This window comes from Callorhinchus milii, unplaced genomic scaffold, assembly GCF_018977255.1.
Source record: "Callorhinchus milii isolate IMCB2004 unplaced genomic scaffold, IMCB_Cmil_1.0 Scaffold2, whole genome shotgun sequence".
Taxonomy (NCBI): domain Eukaryota; kingdom Metazoa; phylum Chordata; class Chondrichthyes; order Chimaeriformes; family Callorhinchidae; genus Callorhinchus; species Callorhinchus milii.
The window spans coordinates 33,842,060-33,863,641 of record NW_024704743.1 but is presented as its reverse complement, the minus strand read 5'-3'; the positions used below and the strand labels follow the sequence as shown (position 1 = coordinate 33,863,641).

Genomic DNA, 21,582 nt, shown 5'->3' with positions numbered 1-21,582 from the left:
GCTGGGATTTAAAGAGTCTCTTAACTAAACTACTGAGAGTTCCATGTATAATTTCTGTTTATTTAGTATAGAGTGGTATGCTATCTCCACTCTAATTACTTGAATGTGCCCCGGTGTGTGTGTATAGTTTTGCTGGAGTTTAACCAGCTAAAATCATGCAGCCTGCCATTGCAGTGGACTATTAAACTTCCCACTGCTTGTCCAGTTAGCACCGTCTGCCCGTTAGGTTGTTGGCTTGCAGGGTTTTCTGGAGCCAAGTGGGAAGATTCTCAGTCCCTGTGATTCTCCACGTCATACCAATGAGCCAGGCTGGCTGATCTATCACAAGTGCCCTGGAGTACTGCTGATCGGATATCAAGCTGCTGACACAGCCATAGAGGATTGACTCAACACAAACAGAAGTCGCTGGGAACACTCAGCAGATTAGGCAGCATCTATGGAGAAAGGAAAGTGAGTCAACCTTTTGTGAGTTAACCGTTTGTCGGAACTGGATGAAGGGTCGTGGACCTGAAGCATTGACTCACTTTCCTTTCTCCATAGATGTGGTCTGACTTGCTGATTGTTCCCAGTGACTTCTGTTTTTGTTTCAGATTTCCAGCATCTACAGTATTTTGCGTTTTGAGGTTTGACTCAATTCTGATTCATAATGTTACAGGCAGTAGATGGTGAAGTGGTGGTATTGTCGGCATACTGGGAGAAAAAGAAGAACCATTTAATCGAGCTGCAGGAACAGCTCCAGCAGATCCCAGCACTGTCAGTCGACCTGGAAACTCTTACATGTAGACTTGGTGAGTTAATTTTTCTCTCGTTCAAATAAGACTATTGTAACATAGAAAACTAATTGCATGTTTATTTTCTTATTGAAGTAATACACTTCTCTGAATGTGTTCATTTAAGAAACATATTTAAAATACACTAGAATTCCTTTATAAGGCAGTATTTGGGGGTTCATAAAATCCCTGATTAATAAAAATTATGGTTACTACCTCCATATTTACTACTCATTGGCTTAGAAAGCCGAAAGCAGAAAAATATTCAATTTCCTGGTTATCCTCCACCCTTGACTCCATGGCATCAAGTTCTGGATGAGAGCTAATTTTCTTCAGTTGAACGTCAACACGACCCGAGGCTCCCCTGATTCGCTTCCGTCAGCGCCTCCTCACCTCAGGTGCTCACAGCATCACCATCCATGGTTGCACACGCCACCCTGCTTAAGTCAGTTCAGAACCGTGGCATCTTGTTTGACCCTCAACTATCCTTTCTACTTCACATCTGCACCATGACCCCTCTGCCTTCCCCCACCTCTGTAACATCGCCCAGCTCCGCCATTGTCTCACACCGCAGGCCGCCGAAACCCTTATACATTCTTTCATTACATCGAGGCTTGACTATGCAAACTCATTGTTTGTCCGCCTCCCCAACTCCTTCCTCCATAGGCTGCAGATCACCCAGAACTCTGCAGCCCGTGTCCTCTCCTGCACCAGGCTCCGCAACCCTATCACCCCCATCCTCGCCTGACTCCACTGGCTTCCCATCACATAGGATACAGTTCAGGATCCTGGTCCTCATCTTCAAAGTTCTCCTTGGTCTTGCTTCCCCCTAACTCTGTGACTTCCTAACCGCCTACCATCCTGCTCGCTCCCTCCACTCAGTGGACTCCGGCCTGCTTCACGTCCCCCGTCTCGCTTGCCCCACTATTGGCGGGCCGGCCTTCTACCACTCTCCCCCCACCCTCTGAAACTCCTCCATTCCGCCTCGCCCCCTCCCTTACCTCCTTCAAGACCCTCCGCTTTGACCATGCTTTTGATCTCCCTGCTTCCCCCTCTGCGCTCCCCAATCCCGACCCCCAGCTCAGGTGCAAAACTGTCCAGTGCCTTGGGAGATCCTTCCGATGTGAAAGGCACTTTACAAATGTAATGTTGTTCTTGTTATTAGATCACTGCAGTTGTCATTTTCTGAATATTCTCAGTGGGCAATACCCCGATGACCCAGAATTTGGCCATTTTTTAATACATACAAAACCAAAAAGGCTGACTTCAGCCTACAATAGGGCTCCTACTATAACTTGGTAAATATAATTTGCAGTTAAAATAGTTTGGTGCTTGTAGATGCATCTGCTGCTGAAAGAACAGCCTTTCTCCCATCCTCTCTATTGCAATGTACAAAATGTACACTTGTTTATGGTATAGAATGACATGTTGGATGCAGTCCTGAACATTGAGTGTGTTTTCTTGTTCTCTACATTTGGTTAGTATTATGGAAAATTTAGCTTACATGATGTAGATCCAGCTTTAAAGTAGATACCTTTAAAACTATTCTGTAAAATTATATTTAGTCAAAATATTACGCAAGTGCTCCTGTTTCTTAAAAGCTTGATTACTACTGAAGCAAGAGTCATTGCTTGGAGTACACATGTGCTTCTATTGTCTCTAATGTGAAGGTTTTTTTTGTTATTTAAATAATTATTTGTTCTAATGCATGTAAGTTTTCAGTTTTCGTTTTCTATTTGTCTGTTTCCAGTCCTACACTGGTTAACCTTGTCCTGGGGCAGGACAATAATTAGATGCATAAAATGCAAGCTTTCTTCCAGCTTGGGAAAGATGAAAGATATATGTAAATGTTGTTCTAGACTCACGGAGATCCTGGCTAATCTGGGATAATTGAAGTGAGTATAATTTACAAGGATACAGAACATTCAGAAAATGTCACAAGATAGGTTCAGATGCAGGCCCTTTGGCCCATTTGATCTCATCCTTCCAGAATATCCACCCTACTGTCTTCCAATAATAATTCTTGCATTTGACAGAGCACGTTTCGCCATGGAAGGACATCTCAACGAGCTTGAAAGGATTTACTGTAAAGTATTGTGATGATATTTTGTAGGCACAGCAGTGTCCCACAAAGGCCCATGTTATTCAATAACCAAATTTATCTGGTGGATTATTGACCAGAACACCAAGAAAAACTCCCTTTTCTTTTTGAATAGTGCCAATGGGATCATTAACGTCCATCTGAACAATCAAAGACGACCTCAGTTTAACTTCATCTGAAGGACGGCACCTCCAGCAATGAGGAACTCCATCTTCCTTTGAATCCATTTTGACTGTCATTTATTAGATTATTTATATATAAGTAATCTTTCCATTTTCTTTCTGATGAATGACGTCTCAACAGGATAAGGCGCTGTATCAAATACAAGGATTAATATTATTGTTATAATAACTGCATAATTTTTGCAATTATTACCGGGTTAATGGGTCTATAGTTGGTAGGTATGGTACCACCAAGCTTCTTGAATATGGGAACAATTGTATTTGCTTGCTTCCAATCTGTTGGAACCACATCAAAGTGATTGACTTCCTCGTGTGTGCGTGCGAGTGAGTGAGTTTACAATTTTAAGAACATTACATTTTACCCTCACTGTTCAAAGTGGCAGTGATCCCTTGATTCCGAGGGGATTTATTTTGGTTTTGGTCACAAAAATATCTTGACATGTAGTGACCCACATGATCAAAAGGATGCTTACAAGTCAAAGCTCCACATAAGCATGCCATGTACAAATGGACATAAATAATAATGCTCACACTGTGCTTTTCACGTCAGGGAGATATATGAAAGCACTTCACAGGATATACAGTATTATAAAGTAGAGTGACTGTATTTTTTGTGGGTGAAATTTCCCTTTGTCTTGTGTGTTATGTTCACTCTACCCATGTACTTTGCTTACTTAATTCTGGAAAGTATTCGGTGCAAGAGAGCCAAACCTTGGGGTACTGCTGCCATTTAATAAGCTTCACATGCAAGCATCCCACTGCGTTTCAGTGAGAACTATTTATAAGGGATTTGACTTGCAGGGTTCGAACTAGAACGTATGGGCCCCTGTGACTAGTCAGATTTTAAATGTGATTAAGAAAGTAAACCCAGAACAATACTTTCAGATACACTATCGCAGCAGAACAAGAAGCGTCAGGGAAAGGTGCAGGATTACAATAGACAATTTCAAGCCTAACACCAGGAAGTATTTCTTTACCCAGAGGGTAATTAATAATGACTGTCAGGGTAGTTGAGGCCAAAGGGCAGGATTATTTAAAAAAACGTTTGATGCTATAATTGGAGGACTCTAGATTGTGTATTTTGGAAAAATTAGATCAATTGAGCTGCCTTTGTTTGAACATCTTATGAAATTACCCTCCTCCATTTGGGACAGTTGCTAAGGAAATTTCATGTCATTAATACTTTGGGTTTTCTCTGGTTTCCTATGTCCCTTGCTAGAGTTAGACATCTATTCTGAAAATTGTATTGAAATCTACAACTCTTAAACTTTGTTGACTTTTTTTTAAAGAAACACAAGAATCATTATATTGGAACTGCTTCCAAAGCCCAAAGGAGACAATTTGGTCTTTCCTTTCAACTAAAAAAATGCATTGCGCTTTATAGGGTTCAGAACAAAATAGTGAGGATGAAATCTGTAATTCTCTTGTAGTTTGAAAATTGCTTGTGGTTAGTATTCCATCCTTGTGCTGCTACTGCCACTTAGAGTTTATGTGCTGTCATTACAGATATCAGCAGAATGTAGATTGAGTATACAACATTGTGCACAGTCACCAATTGATTTTAATCTGTTCCCTTTAAATTCTGAAATAACATGTGGCTCTTTATAGAGGTCTATGTGACAAATGTGAGCTGACTCATTCTAGACCAGATAGCTTCACGTGCAAGTGAACCTGCTGGCTTCAACCACCATTATCATGGGCAATATTCCAATGTCAGCCCCTCAACTCGAACATTACTCACAGTGCCATCCATCAGTGCTGTAATATAAAAGCAGTGCTCGTGAAATAAGAATGAACTTTGTGCTCTGTTAAAATTGAGAATGTGTTAATGTGTTATATATGCTAATTAAAATTGAATTAGTATAGATTAGGTTGATTAGAAAATGTTCACCTGATTTGCAAAAGCAAATAATTTGGATCGTGCCAGAAAGATAGATGATCTCCATGTTTAACCCTTAGGATAATGTGGGTAAGTTTATTCATCTGGATGCTGCCAGATCTCTGTGTGGCTGCAAATATAATAATCCTTGCATTTGATTATAAAGCCTTAGCATGTTGTTGAAACTTCTCAAGCGCTTCACAGGATATACTTAAAGTGGGTTAACTGTATTTTTGGGGGCGAAACACAGAGCCAATTGTACACAGACAGGCATTGGATGAGTGATGAGTATTTTAGTTGAGGGATTTGTTAGCCAGGACACTGGGAGAAATACCCTCTCTTTTCAATAGTTCCATGGGGTCTTTAACATCTTGAATTTGATCTGCTGGGTGATGGTGAGCCAGTAGAACCAAGCAATAATGCTAGTAAAAGTCTTGTGATGCCGAAGATGAAACTTTATCGATAAACGTGATTTAGGTGGGGGATGTAAATTAAATTTATCATTAAATAATCTGTGGACCAGTAAAATGCAGATCATAGTGACCAACCAGTTACAGACCAAATGGAATTGTAAGGACACAAACATAGTTTATACTTTGATCTGCCAGTCTTTGCCTCTCCCTCCATCTCGCCCCCTCTCTATCTTCAAATAAATAATAAATAATATCTTCAAATACCACCTTAAAAACTATTTTTTCTGCGTGTGATCACTACCCCCACTCCTCCTTTACTTCTTGCTTGGCATCCAACACTGACAAGCTGTTGTTCTTAAGTTGTCAAGATTCAACCGGTAAAACCATTGAGCATGTAATGGGTTATCAATCCTTACGTTTCTGGATATTGTGAGTTGATTTTTGAGATGGTTGTCTTTGGTTGTTCTGTTTTTGTTTATTGACAAATGTTAATCATACCTTCAGGAATTAAAAATAAATGATGAAAAACACTAGTGAGATTGCTTTAACAGTTGTAGATGGGGCAAGTTAAGTAATGGGAAGATCAGTTCGCTCTTAAGTGGACAAATAACCTACAAATCTCTCCTGGCTTTAGATCATTAAAATTAAGGATGTGAAAGAAAGCCTGCTTGAAGAATGAAGACTACAGGACCTTGGATAATTAAAGATATATATTTAGTATAAAGATTCTCATAAGAATTATTATTTTTTAACTGCTACACTTTAAAAAAGGATGTAATACATCAGCCACATGAGCTTTGTGGTTCAGAATTTGGAGCTCTTTGAAAAAAAACTTTTCAGAATTTGAGAAAATGGCCATGTCAAAAAAAAGTTGTCATATGACAAATGGTGATCTGGAAGTACTGAATTTTAAATGTACAAATGTACCAGCATTACTAAATTAAATTATTGCTTTATAATCTACAAATTTGAAACGAGACCAGGCATTCTACACAATACTGTACAAGAGAGGATCTGACAGCTATTCTTCTATGACCTTAACTCTTAATTGTAGAATGCTGCCACATCTCAACTTTAGTTTTACTTATTTCAGAGCTGAATTACTGTAATTTATAAATATCAAAACTGATTTTAAGCCTGTAATATCCTGATATTATTTTGATCAACAAGAAACAATTAAACCATGAAAAATCAAGTGCATTTCAACACTTACTATCATAGAAACAAAATACAATACTAAAAAAACGTAATATGTGCATGCAATACGTTAGCTGACATGTTTCTCTGATGCTTTCTAAAAATAATTTATAATACTAATGTACAATAATCCTTGCTTTTCATACATGGCCTTATGTCTTCAAAGTCTCAAAGCGTTTCACAGGATTTTACTGCAAAGTATAATGACTATTTGTAGGTGAATTTAAAAGAATCAGTTGGGTAGACTGAAAAAGTATCCATTGAATGCAGATTCTACATAATTTTTTAAGTAGTTATAGCATTTTCCCTTTGCACAAGTTAAAACAATAGTATTGTAAAGGGTTTGTATTGATCTGTGAACTTCAGTTTTTAGGTTCTACTACCACGAGAGGGTGGTGTGATTACACATCAAATGTTAAACTTTGAAAGTTGCTTAAGGTGTTTTAGAATCAGCAGCCTGGAATAACACTGCATGTATTTTTATTCCTGCATGAGCCATTATAATGGGTTGTGGACAATACTAGTTTTATAAAAACACTCCGCTTTAAGTGATTTCCCTGGATATTGTCTTGTTTAGAGTGCTCTTGCCTGTAATGAAATTGTGGAAAAACTTGAGCCTTATACAGTGTTAATATGTGCCCCAGTTTAGCACTGGTTGCCGACAGCTCTGGTGTACTATATACCCAGCAGTACTATAATATGAATACTTGGCTTCCAATGCTGACTATCTGGTTTCCTGCAGTAAACAAATACTGCTTTTCAGGTTGTCACCAATGATGCTTGATGTGCACTGCTTACAAGCTATGCACATGAATCACTGCTGACATTATTTTGTAGTGTGCATGCAGTAATGTCAGTCACGCTTCCTGCAAACAGCACATGTACACAACAGGCAGGAATTGAGGTCAGTGGTGACCTGAAAGATGGACTTTTTTTCCACCCTTAATTTTTAACATGGGACATGAGTTTATGGACCCAGACTACCTACCACTTTATAATGAATCTGCCCTGTAGTTTGCCTTTGTCCTAAAGTTTTAAACAGATTGAAAATCTTTTATGCCTTGTTAATATTTCAATCCAAGACCACTCATTATGAATGATTTTCATTGAACTATATGCAATAATATACAAAGGAGCTATTGCATAATTTGCAGATGAATGCCAAAATATAAGGGTGAAATATTATGATTCTTTTTTGAGACAGAGTTGGATAAATATCTGAACAGGAGAAGTATAAATGGTTATGGGTGGGTTTGGGCAGGAGACTAGAACATGCTATAAATTTCTTTGGTTTTGTGGTGTAAAACCATATAGCAATTCTATCTAAAAATAAGAGCTGATTACCACAGATCTTGAGCAGAATGCTTCACTGTCTTTTACAAACTGGTATAAACTAAAATTCCATTAAAAAATAATTCCTGACCACATTTTCAGAAACCTAGGTTGAGATCCAAGGTGAGGTATACTGCTCAGATTGAAAAGGTTAAACGAAAAAGCAAGAAATAAGGGAATAGTTTTAGACGCTGACAATCTGGAGTTTTAGAAGCCTGTAGAGTCTGATAAGGACCACAGCCAACACATGAATGAATTCAGTGGTTTAATAATCAATTTGTTGCAGCTATAGTTTTATTTCAGAAACTCTGGTCAGCCTGTCAAAGTAATCCTCTTACTTCATAATGCAAAGGGTATTCGGAGCAAACTGATTTCTTGCTGATCTAGACAGGCATTATTAGTAAATGCATGTTTTTTGCTATCAATACCCTAAAATATTCTGTAAAATGAATTGACTATAGTTTGTGGGCAAAATGCCCAGGGTTTACAAATGGTAACATTTTGAAAATAAAGCATATTTTGGCTCAGGAGGCCCTAAATTCCTGTGTCAAATGCCACTGCTTTAAAATTTGAATTGTGTGGAAGAACTGCAGCAAAGGCTTCCAGATTGAGACTGAACTTGAGGAATTTTGCAAAATTTGCACAATTTTAAGATAATTGACTAAGACTGAGATGCTGATGGGTAGTGTAAAACAAAGTTTCATTGATTACTGTTGATGGAAGCATTGTTTTCATACTTTTTAATGCAAGTTCTATATACTTGTTTCTGTACTGCACTAATGCAGAACAACCTATATGAACAGTAACATTCCATGTCTCCTAATAGAGGTTTGTTGAGATAAATGCCATCGCAATGTTTAATAAACTCGGAGGCCAACTGGAATGGAGAATATTAAAATCGGGAGAAAGGCGATGATAGTTTAAACTTCATTTTCTCATTCAATGGTTGATGTGCCTCAGCTGTAGATTAAATGAGAGATTTCATGTGTGCAATTTTGTGTGCCCTATATTTCTAATTTTAAAACATTGTCCTTGCTATTATTCAAAATAAATACTAGGTATGCCTAGATCTGGAGAGTCAATTCAGTTGCAATACTTGGTGGTTATAGTTTGATTTTATTTGCGTATATAGGATGTGCATTAAAAGTGACAGCTAGTAAAATAAGTTATTGTTTGTGAGGTGGTAGTCCATTTACAATAAACTAGACTTGACAGCAGGAGTTCTGCACTCGTGCATTGAAAGACTGACCAGGAGCACTAGAATAATTGGAGTGCAACACCAAGGCTGGAAGCTTAAATGAAGTCCTCAAAATGATGTTATGAATAATTTATTCCCGTCATTTTCTCTTACAAAATCAGTATTGATTTGTTTTGGATCTTGCAAATAATGTGTTTATAGCTTTTGGGTTTTGGAATCTAATTTCACTGAAACAGAAAGTCTGAAAAAATTAAGAGGAGCTACTTGTTTAAATAAATTCTGACAGCTAGCCAGGGAGTTAATTTGTCATTTTTTAAAAAAAATGAAAAATGAAAATGAAGGCTATGGAGTGCTATCCAGTACCACCTTTGATTAAGCACAGGACTCTGTTAAAGAGTATTAATTCAAGTGCCAGCTGTAAGTTTATGCTGAGTTTTGGCTGAACTGCGAGATGAAGCAGGAAAGCTGGAAGTGAGGTAGGCTGCAAGGCAAAGAAGATTTTGAAGTGACAACCCTATCCTCGCTCAGCTCTACTGGCTCCCAATCCCCCAGAGGATAGAGTTCAAAATCCTCATCCTCATCTTCAAAGCCCTTCATGGCTTTGCTCCTTCCTACCTCTGTGACCTGATAATGCCGTATCAACCTGTCTACTCCCCCCCCTCAGCAAGTTCCGTCCGGCCTGCTCCTCATGCCCGGCCCTTCCCAACATCGGCGGGCAGACCGTCAGCCGCACTGCCCCCACCCCTTGGAACTCCATCCCACAGTCCCTTCACCTTGCTCCCTCCATTGCCTCCTTCAAGGCATGTCTCAAAACCCTCCTTTTCGACCGCACCTTTGGCCACCCTTCTCCCTGCCCTTCAGCCCTCCTGATTCCAACCACCTGCTTGGGTCCAAATCCCTGACTGTCCAGTGCTTTGTCCGGACAAGGGAGGGAATTAGTCCTGACTGAGGGGCTCCAGAAGATCACTACCTCCTGCCATTCGGAACCTGTCACCGCACAGACAGAGAGACTGACACACACCCGCAGAACGAGAAACACACACTCACAGACACAAACTCACAGACACAAAGAATGGCACACACGCAGGCACACGCTCAGGGGCACAGGCACACGCTCAGGGGCGCAGGCACACGGTCAGGGGCATGGCACCCGCTCGGGCACAGGCACACGCTCGGGCGCGGGCACATGCAGTGCATTTGGTGAATTAAATCAACAGTCTCAAACTCATTCAGCTGGTCTAGGAAGATGAGTCACTAAGTGGTGAGTAGCTATATTTTCAGATGTTAAGCACTCAGGTGCTAGAAAAATAGTAAAGGTGGAAAATATTATTTAAAAAAAAGACCATCCTTAAAAGAGGAAGTTGGCATTTGACTCTAAAAATATCAGGGTTGGAGAAATTAATTTAGATTTGTTAACAGTGGTGTACTACAGCAAGAGGTAATACCTGTGGAAGGCTTAAACAACTTCCACCAATTAGTATTGTATAGCATGCAATATCTCTGGAAGAGAATTTTTCTATTTTGATTCAGGGTTTGATTGAATCTGACTGGTTTTGTTACCAGTTTGGATTTTATTTAAACAAACCAAATGACAAGGAATTCAACATTCTGTTAACCAAGATGTCATGTTGTGGTTAGTTGTGGTCAAAAGATGCCTGTATGTTTGCTGAGCTGCTAACTGATAGATGTCATTCTATGTTACAATAGATGACATATTTTTTTGATTCGATTTGAATGTTGCACTTAATACAAAGGGGGTCTTGGTTCATTGCACATAAGTGAAATGTAATTTTGAATTTACCATAATTTATTTCTATTGAAAGATTTACAAAATTTCCTCTTTCTGGAATGTACTTACATGTACCTGCATGTATTTTATATAAAAGTATAGCTTTTATATAGCTTGTTAGATGGTGTGTAATGCACTGTTTTAGAAATGATAGTGTCAAGGTTATTGTTGGCAAAACATACACATTTAGGGCATCTTATTTATTTTGAATGATTATTCGTTTTAACATTGACAAGGAGGGCTGAATAGAACACAGCATTCACGTATCTAAATGTTGCTATGGCCAAGTAACAGTGGAAAGCCAATTATCTGCACTAATCGGGACCAGGCCATTGTGAATAAGCAAACATTTTGAATAAGTGGTCATTACACAACATGCAAATTGTCTATGGTTCCACCCACAAACTTTTTCCATTAGGAGTTAAAATACTAACATGCTGTGCCAGCCCCTCTCTTTTTCTGCCTCTCCAACTTTCTCATTTTCTTTCTCTAAGTCTAGGTTTTTCTCTCTTCTATCCCTCTCTCTCTTTCTTTCTCCTGACTAGCCTAAAACTGTACAGTGCTAAATAAATGCCTTCTTACTACTGACAAAAAAGGATAATTTTACATACAAATAATTGGTATGAGATATGTGGCGGTTTACTGTATTATTTATGACATGTGCTACACAAGTGGTGTGTTACAAGGCAGTTATTCAATTGATCCTAATAAAATAGCCTTAAAGCAGTTTAAGTAGTTAAGAGCTTTGAATCACTGCTGTAATCATATCCAGCTATTTACTCTTTATATCCCAAATTGTAATTCTGTTTCAACTTGCTTACAGTAGAGCCTCACCTTGTGGACGGACCCACAGTAATGATGGCAATACACTACAGTATTCAGGCCACTTTCTCAGTATTTTTGTTTCAATTTTAAACTGACTGTAATCAAATTTCCTCACTCATTAATGAGGGCAAAATCAGCCTGTCTATTGATAGTGGTGTATTTCTGCTTTTAGTAACAAGTTTCCACTCTACAGCAGATATGCCTCAAAATACATGATAGATTAATGAACTGCAAGTGTGTGCCTCATGTCAGTACCAATGTATGACTGAATTATTTGATTTACTTGATTTTTAGGATTTGGGTTCAGTTGTATATGATTAACTAAATATAAGTTGTTTTTATCTCAATACATTAGTGCCCATCATTTGATCGTGCTTAGAGAAGAAATTCAAAAGATCCAACATTCATATTTTAATTGAGTGTTTGATTTAGCTCCCAGTCACTCAAAAAAGCGATCTTAAGATCATTGTCTTGATCTTCAAATTCCTTCATGGCCTTCTCAAACTTTATACTCCTGTCATACCTATGCATTCTTCTCCAGCCTTATATTTCAGCCTGCACTCTGCTCTTCCAGCGCTCGTTTATTGCTGGTTGCTGCTTCCTGCACTTTAAGCCGTTGATCATTGTGCAAGGTTCTGGGTGCTGTGGGATCCATGTAGTATATATTGTAAGTGAGTTATGCATCTACTAGCAGCAGAACAGCTGGACATGTCCAAATACTGTTAAATTATGGTCCTGCCAGCAATGGTAGCTGTTCGTGTAAAGAATGCAGAGATATGATTGGTTGTAGAAAAGCTACGTGATATCCAATATAAAGGGCTGAAGAAATGAGATCAAAGACAAATGCAACAAATGACAGTGATGCCTTAATCAATGATAATTTGCATACATTTGAGACTTGGATTACCGAATGTGAAAATTTATGAGATTGAATAATCTGAACGTACTTTTGTTATGATTACATTTGATGATTATTTTTCAAACTAATTCAGCCGGTTAATAGGAATTTTCTTTCACGTTATATAAAGTGTGCTGCATTGAATAACGAGTTTGTTTCCTTTCATAAATTACTGCAACAACAACTTGGACTTATATAGCGCCCTCCACGTCGGACGGCGTCTCAGAACGCTTTACAGTAACGGATCCCAGGACTGAGCCAGGGGGAGGGGGAGGAAGGTGACCAAAGGGGCGGTTGAAAAGAAAGGTCGTCAGCAGAGACCTGAAAATGGGAAGGGAGGAGCGAGGCGAAGGGAGTGAGGAAGGGCGTTCCAGAGCCTCGGGGCGTAGTAGCTGAAGGCACGGCCACCGAGGGTGGAATGGAGGACTCGGGGGACGAGGAGGAGGCCAGACCCGGAGGAACGAAGGCAATGGGTACTGTTTTGAGGAGAGAGGATGTCAGAGAGGTAGGGGGTTGCAGAGGAGTGCAGGAACTTGAATACAAGAATCTGACCATTTCAGTTACTATGGAGAAACCATTTTTGACAGCAGGGAATAAGTAATGCAAAGTGAATTTGAAATCTTTAATAAATTGCTATAACCTCTAATGCTGAGTCTCTTGACTGGTCTAATTAGAAGGATCTGACAGTAGCAAAAAAAGTCACGCAATCGATGGAGCATTAGTAATGCTGTTAAATGTGCAGATTTCTTTTTACTAATATAAGACCCAATACCTATGGGCTTTGAAAAGTGCTACAATACTATTCTAATAAGTCATGACACAGAGGCTATTTAAAACTTAAAGGAGAAATCAAACTGATATTATTGGATCCTTGGCCTGACTGAATTTTCTGATTTTGGATGGTTCCAGGTTGGAGGAAGTTTTACATTTTGGCAGGAAAGGTGGTAGAAACACTGACCGTCAAGCGTCTTGAGACATCCTCCCAACGTGAAAGGCGCTATACAAGTGTAATTTTGTTGTACAGGTCAGAATGTTGGGGAAAAAAAGCAGCTTGATGCAGTAATGGAGGGGAATGGAAGGATGGATGTTCTGAAGGGGTAATCGTAATAATCCTTGCATTTGGTATTGCGCCTTTCATCTCAGGAGGGCATTCCAAAGTGCTTCACAGAATTTACTGTGAAGTTGAGTGACTATGGTTGTAGGCAAATGTGGCAGTCCAATTGCGTACAGCAACGCATAAACATGAAATAGATGACCAATTTTATTTGGAGGACTGTTGACCAGGACACTGAATGAAACTCCCATTTTCTTTTCTAGTAGTGCTGTGGGAACCCTAATGACTACCTGAACAGGCAGACAGGACCTGGGTGTAATGTTTCATCCGAAGGGCGGCATCTCCGACAATGCAACACACCCATAACACTATTGGAGTGACAGTTTACATTATGAGTTCAAGTCCCAATGTAGGGTCTGAACCCACAACCGTCTGGCTCAGAGGCGAGAGTGCTACCAACTGAGCCTGGCTGATCGCAGCTTAGGCACCCAAAACATTCACTTTTCTTTACCAAGATTTCTACCATGCTTGATGTTTATCACAGTTCCTCCTGAGATGATCCTGGGCGAGATTGGATGGATTGAGGGGACTTCTTCATCCAGACCAATCTTGTGATCGTGTAATTTTCTGGAACTTACTAAAGTGAAAGCAGTTGTGCTGCTTCAGTTTGGTATATAAGAACAGTGATGTCATTCTTCATTTCAGGTAGATTTGTGACTTGATCTAAATATCTGTGCTATAAATTATAACATGACATCTTGAATTTCAGCAAAACATTGAAGTATCTTAGGTTCAAAGATGTAATAAATTATTCAGCAACAAAATTGCTAACAATGACATTTGAAAGCTTTCCTTTTCTTGCAGCTCAATTGGAAGCTGACTTTGAGGAGTTGGAGAGTCACTTACTGTACTTGGAGGATATATGTGAACAGTGCGAATTTGAGCGCTATAAACAAGAACAGATCCTTCAGCTGGAAAACTACAAGAAACAAAAAAGGTAATTGTCAACAAAAGCACACCATATTTATTACGTTCGGTTATTATTTGCTTGCTAGTGAATTTTGTTTCCCCAACGAAAAATTGCAAGAACATGTTCACTTTAAGATTTGGAGTGAGGTAATTACAGCTTGCTATACTCTATAATTATGTTGGTTCCTTCCCAGTTTTGTTCTAACAACTACTTTCAGTGTGTTGAGGTTTCTGTTTAGCAATGTGGCTAAACACCACCATCACCCCCTTGCCCTCCGGCCCACAGCTCGAGTGCAAACCCTTGACTGTCCTGCACTTTTGGACGTCCTCCCAATGTGAAAAGTGCTACATAACTACAATTTGTTGTGGTTGTTGACACACCCAGGAGATGGGATAAACCAAAGGGACTGTCTCTATTTAGATTTTTGTATCAATTGTACTTTCCCATTGTACATTATTCCTCTGCTGGGTTGGTCTTCAGTTTTTTCCCCCATATCAGCATAATACAGTAAAACTTGCATAAGTTTTATCTTTATAAATCATATTATTGCCTAGGTTGTACATTCACCCGAGTCCCATTCAATTTCCTATCAAAACCACTTAGATTTCTTTGCTAGTCTTACTACTCATATTTATCATCTCTTAATTCGCTCCCCTACTATTACTCCTGCACTTACCAGCTGCCTTGAATCACGGGAAATGACGTTCTAACCCGCATGCACATTTACCTGCTGGCTGCATTGAATCATGGAAAATGTAGTCTTGATCCATCAAACCATGCATGGAAGTGCTTCATTTCCTGCAATTCCAATGTCTCGAGATGCATCGAATTGAGGGAACTGTAGTCTTAACCTGTCATTGCATGTGCCCTTACCAACTAGAGTGATGAATTACCGCGTGCACACTTACTAACTGCATTAAATTACGAATATGCTGGGTAGATTATTGACTAAATTGGATTTTCTTCAACTTGTACAGTTCGCTTGCAACTTGGACTTTGCATAAGTCAAAGTAAATGTTATGGTCCCAACTGATACGATTTACTGTAATGAACCTACAGTTTGTGTGTGTCAAAACTACAATTTTTAAAATTGTCATTAGTGCCTATGTCTCAGAATGACTGAATTAGTTTGATTCATGGAACAAATCCAGTGGATTTTGTTCTTCATTCCCTCCCTCACCCTCACCCCCCAAAAAAAATTGGGCTTCATTTTAGATGCATAAAGTCTATTCCACCTAAAACCGCCATGATAATTTGCTCTATAGATATTGTATATTGAATTTTGTAGTAATCAATACAGATAAAGCTTAAGACGTATTGGAGAAGAAACCCCAAAACATTTTTGTGCAGGTTATGAATCTTTCTTGCTCCATGAATATGAAACTTTCATTAAAAAATAAGCACCCATTTGATTGGGATCCTTTACTCCTATTACATGATGAATTTCAAACATACAGATGACATTTTAATCGGAACAATTACACTCAAAATTACTGGGCTGAAGGCTTATCCTATTGCATTGCTTTTGAGGAATGGATGTTTTTCTAACCTTAAGTTCACATTGTAATATGCTGAATGGTTCTGAATTTGAAGAACTATTTCCCACTGTATGTAATGGAAGATTGGATTGCGCTTTGGGCTCTTGGTATAAAATGAACTCTATTAAGCTATGAGCATAGCCACTTCGATTCATAATGGGAACTCAAGGATGATGCATTTGCAGTTTCATCAATCGTTGGATTCAAAGCCTTCCACAGTATTGCCTCACCCTACCTCTGCGACCTGCTAAAACCTTACCAACTTGCCCGCTTCCTCTGCTTGGCGGACACTGGCCTGCTACATGTCTATAGGTGGTCAGGCCTTCAGCCTTTCCAACCCACCCTATGGAACTCCATCACAGTCCCTTTGACTCACTCCTCTTTTGCCTTCTCCAAGGCCCTTCTCAAGACCTTCCTCTTTGACCATGTCTTCGGTCATACCCCTTGATTCCCCAACTCGAGTACAAACACTTCACTGTCCAGCACCTTGGGTGTCTTCTTGACATGAAAGGTGCTATATAAATATAGTTTGTTGTTTTGGGATTGGAAGTCATGCTGATTCTTCTCAATTAAATCTGTTTTGTACGCTGTGATAAAATCCAAAATCTTCTCATGCAGAAGTGCATCTAAAAATTATAACAGTTGTTTTAGCTTTTATTTACACGTCCCCCCCTTTGTAAGCTTGTAAAGAATTAATTTTCTTCTGTATTTCTACCTCTACTTCTAAACCACTAGATGTTTTTTATTTTAAAATCTTTTTTGTAAAGGATATAATAATCCATACATTTGGTATTGTGCTTTTCGCAAATAGGTCTTGTGACAATAGGTTGATGGATGCCACTAATTTGCAGAAAATGAATTAGGTAGACCGTGGTCCTACTCTGATTCGTGGAGCAGATAGAGATTTTGTTATCCTCATAAGGACCAGACTAGTTGTGGAAAAAGTTGACCTTGCAAATCCATATTACAATTGTAAAATTATTGAAAAATAAAACAATGAAAGAACAGTTCAGTTTTGTCTTGAAATTTGGTGCATTCTAATGGAAATTTGTTGGCTTCCTTGAGAGAATCAAAAATGGTTTCCTAATCTAATTTATTAGATTGCATGACTTCAATTTAACAGTAAGGATGAAAGTGCCATGAAGATCTTTTATCTTGCCAAGTGAATGGTTGATTTGTAAAGTACATTTTGTTTTTATTGCAAAACATATGATTAGATTTGAATCCAACTTAATTGATAAGATGAAAATGTGTTTTGTTTCACAGGTTTTTCTTTACTTATAAAAAAAGTAAATCTTAGTAAATCTGCTTTCTGAGTCAATTTATGTCTTGTGGGCAAGGTCATGGAACACAGAACTACCAACAACTGCACAGTTGGCTTTGAATTGGCAATGTCATTCAGAGGTTACTGGGACAGCTGTTCTGATGAATAAAATCATATATTGAGGGCTGCCTTCAGAAGATGAGCTTTATTGAAGCATAGTATATGGAGGTTTTGTGTTGATTATGCTCTACCTGGGTTGGGAGTGTTTTAATACAGCTGCTCGATGCAAGAAAAATATACTGTCTGAGTTGTAAAAACAATGAACACCAATTTAATCATGCAGTATTGTTTGTATTTTTCCATCACAACAATATAATTTTGTATCAGCCTCTAAATCAGAAGGTTGTGGGTTCAAGCCCCACGTTGGGACTTGGAACTCAAATAGCCTATTCTGACACTCAAGTGCAGTACTGGGGTGAGCTACATTGTCGGAGTTGCAGTCCGTTGGATGAGCTGTTAAATCAAGGTCCTGTCTGCCTGTCCTGTTGGACATTAAAGATCCTATGCCCCTGTTTGAAAAGAGAAGCAAATTTCTATTGGTATCTTGGTCATCAATCTACAAAATAAAATTGGTCACTCACTCCATGGCTGTTTGAGGGACATTGCTGTGTGCAAACTAGCTGCTACAGTCACCCACAAAATACTGTACACAGTTACTCCATTTTACAGTATATCCTATGAAGTGTTTTGAGATTTCTCAATGCTGTGATAAGGCACTATGTCAAATGCAAGGATTATTTTAATGCTTTTTCTTAATGCTTTCCTACTTTATCTCATTTGGGATTTCCAAGTTTTATTTTTGTTATTGGTTAGTTTTATAAAATGATCCCTTAAGTGTAGTGATGGGTTTCTGCGTGTGTCAAGCACCCACCTGACCTAAATAATATGAAAAGTAACATAAAAGGAATATGCGGTTTGTAGGTAATTGAAACAATATCAAATGTACCGTTTGTCTTTCTATTTAATGATGATTAATTTTTTTCAGTAATTATGAAAGACGTGTACACAAACGTAATTACAATGGGGACATAGCTTGGCGACTTAGTTCCTCTACCCTGCTGACCCATCCGTTCTCTTCACTCTGCAAGCACTGGCCTGCTTCATGTCTCTTGCCTTATCTGCCCCTGCCTGATCAGCAGGCTGGATTTCAGTCTTTTTGATCCCATTTTCTGGAATTCCATCTCAGAGTCCCGCCGACTGCCTCCCTCCCTCAGTTTGTTCAAGGGCGGCCTCAAGATCTACTGCGCTTTTGATCAACTTTCTCCACCCCACCTCCAGCTGAGGAGCCAAGCCAGTTATGTTAAACACTTTGGGATGTCTACTCAAATGTGAAAGGCGCTGTGTAAATATAAATTTGTTTTGGAATTTGTATTGTAATGTTCTTTTTATTTTTTTAACAGGAAAGAAATAGAAGCTTTCAAAGGTAAGCTTTTTTGTATTTTAACTTTTATGAGCTTATCAAATCTTAAAAAAAAGTTTTTGGGTTCCACTGAGGTTAAAGTTGGTTATGAATGTTTGGGGTGTGTGTGTGCAAACTCAAATTATAAGTGCATACACAACTGATTTACTGCTGTGACAGTTTTCTCTTAACAGCTGGCCAACCATGTTGGTGCAGAAAACAATTCTGCCTTTACTCAAGTGGAGCAATGATCACCATTTTGCTGCCTTAGAAAAGAGCACAAATAATGTTATTTTTGCAAATGCTTCCTCTACTGGGTTTACCTATCTAATTATAGAATGAGTTATTTTTATGTCCAGCTACAGTAATCATCATCAATGTTAAAGAAATGAAGGAAATTACTGAAATGATACTTCCTGCCTACTGCAGGAAGTGTATACAAAAGGGGTGCTTTTCCCAAAAAGAACCTAGCAAGTTTTTGTGAACATTCAGGCATACAGTTCTATCACTAATAGGATGACAAAACAGGACAAAAAACAAAATTAACTGTAATGGTAGGTGAACTTTTAGGCTATTCAATTCTAGATTGTATTTAATTGTTTTTCAAAGATTATTTGGCTACAATGACAACAAATATATTTGCTATACCTTCTACTGTATCTATTTTGAGTGTATTTCTTTCACAGAATGAATTTTTTCTAAGCTACTCATTGCCTTCAAACAAACTTAAAACTAGGAGAAAATACAATATAAATGCACAGTATTACATATCTGCATGGAATTTGAACAATATTGATCATGGATTGTCTGTATGTACAGAGTTCCTTAAGTTTCACTAGTGACTCACTCGGAGTCAGATTTCTGACTTGTCATAATGATCAAAAACTTTCACTCTTTTCAATTCAAATTTCATGCAAATCTAAGAATTGTAGAAGTATTTTGCCTAATGTGTTTAAAACTAAGTACTTTAGAAAGTAGCTCTTTATGACTTTGTAAAGGACATAGTTTAGAAAAATGCAGTTTAGGTTTTACAAGATGCCGCTTCTCTTAAGTTAAGCAAGAGCTTAGCTTATAGAGTTTTTGCAATTTTAAGTATTTTAAAAATTGAATTTAGGGACTGTACATTAATTACAAAACAGTAGCGATGTAAACGGGCCCTTTACACTTAATGGATGTAATTAAATCCAGTCTGGAACAGTTCTTGGCACTACTGTGGGCTTGTGTGAATTATTGTTCCATATCCTGCACCAGTCCAGGAACAATCTCTTGAAAGAATTGTACAAAATGTAAAGTGCTGAATGTTTCTTTATTGTCATTCTAAAATTAAATTCTTATAAATCATTAAAAGATTGGTTCATAGAAATATTCCAACTTCAGTTTTGTTGATTCAGAGGTATTCTTAAGCAGGATACAAGGTTTATTTTCTGTTTAATAGAATAAATACTTGCCTTTGACATTAAATGAACTCAGAAAGAATGTAAACTTATTGATGTTGTGACCAGAAGATGACTAATATCAAAAGTATTTTGTGATCTAAAACATACACTTGCCCGAATGCTTGCAAGTACATGTAGTTAAGTTGTATAAACATACCTTGTATTGTATTAATCCATTTATTATCAATAGACAACTAGTATTTATTTCTATTTTAATAAAACTCAGATGGTAGCAATGAATTTCCAGACTACTAATTTGCACTTCTTTCCAAAAAAAATAGTTTATTCCTATGGTGTAAAACCAGTTCAGTGGTAAAGCATAACACATTTTTGCAGCAATTTTAGGAAGGCTTTCCGGAGCAGTAATGACGAGCAGTTGCAATTGTTGAAATCTTTTGCTGCATTTCCTAGGGGTAACATTTTTGTATTGTAGTTGTTTGAAGCCACATAATTGAATTTGTTGATGCGTGAATATAGAACTGGAAATTAAATTGTACTTTTCATTGTTAAACCACGATTTCTTAAATTTAAAACTCTTAATGATCTACATTGTCAGTGATAGATTTACTGGTTAATAACTTTCAGATCTAATCATTTGGAAAGGCAAAATTACAATTTCTCAAAAAAAGTTGCTTTCAGTTCTGCTTTGTTGATGGTGAAGATTATGGATTGGTAAAGCTACAGACATCGTTAGATCAATTGAACTTGTTTAAATCGGTTCCAATTTCCAAATTCATCAATTAATATGTATATATTTTTTTCCTACCACTGTTTTACAACCTTCTTCCCATTACAGTTTCTGTTGTTTGAGGAAAACATAGCTTTTTTTCTTCCCCATTTTGTGATTAGCCCTCTGAGATGCTACCGATGAGAAGGCTGCTATATAAATGCAAATTTTGTGTTCTTTCCTTCTCTTAATCAGTTTTCTTCTTTTAGTTTTAACTTGTTTGTTCAGTATGCTCATCCTAACCTCCTTACAAGGGAATTATTTTAATAGTACTTAATATCGCTCAATTTGAATCGATCTTTGTAAGTGTGTTCTGGCTTTTAGAAAGGTTCTGGTCATAATTGTTGCTATGGTTTGTTCATAAATCTAAGTGAATTATTACATAAGTAAACAAAACTTAAATAATTGTTGGAATTTTGTCAGATTTGGGAAATAATTTTCTCACTGTTCTCGTGAAGTGAGATTCTTGGAAAATGTGTATACTACAACAACCATTTATATTTAAGTGCCTTTCACATCGGAAACAAAGTAGTTCATGCAGCTGACTGGG

The 21,582-nt window shown here is 38.0% G+C and overlaps 1 protein-coding gene across 1 annotated transcript in view; it reads left to right on the top strand.

The window, feature by feature from the left end:
- dtnbp1a (dystrobrevin binding protein 1a) overlaps positions 1–21,582 on the top strand; it is an 87,399-nt gene that overhangs the window by 9,314 nt on the left and 56,503 nt on the right. Inside the window, exons 3-5 of the mRNA XM_042346462.1 lie at positions 656–788; positions 14,503–14,635; positions 18,871–18,893. Coding sequence (XP_042202396.1) covers positions 656–788; positions 14,503–14,635; positions 18,871–18,893 — 289 coding nt within the window. The remainder of the gene's footprint in view (positions 1–655; positions 789–14,502; positions 14,636–18,870; positions 18,894–21,582) is intronic.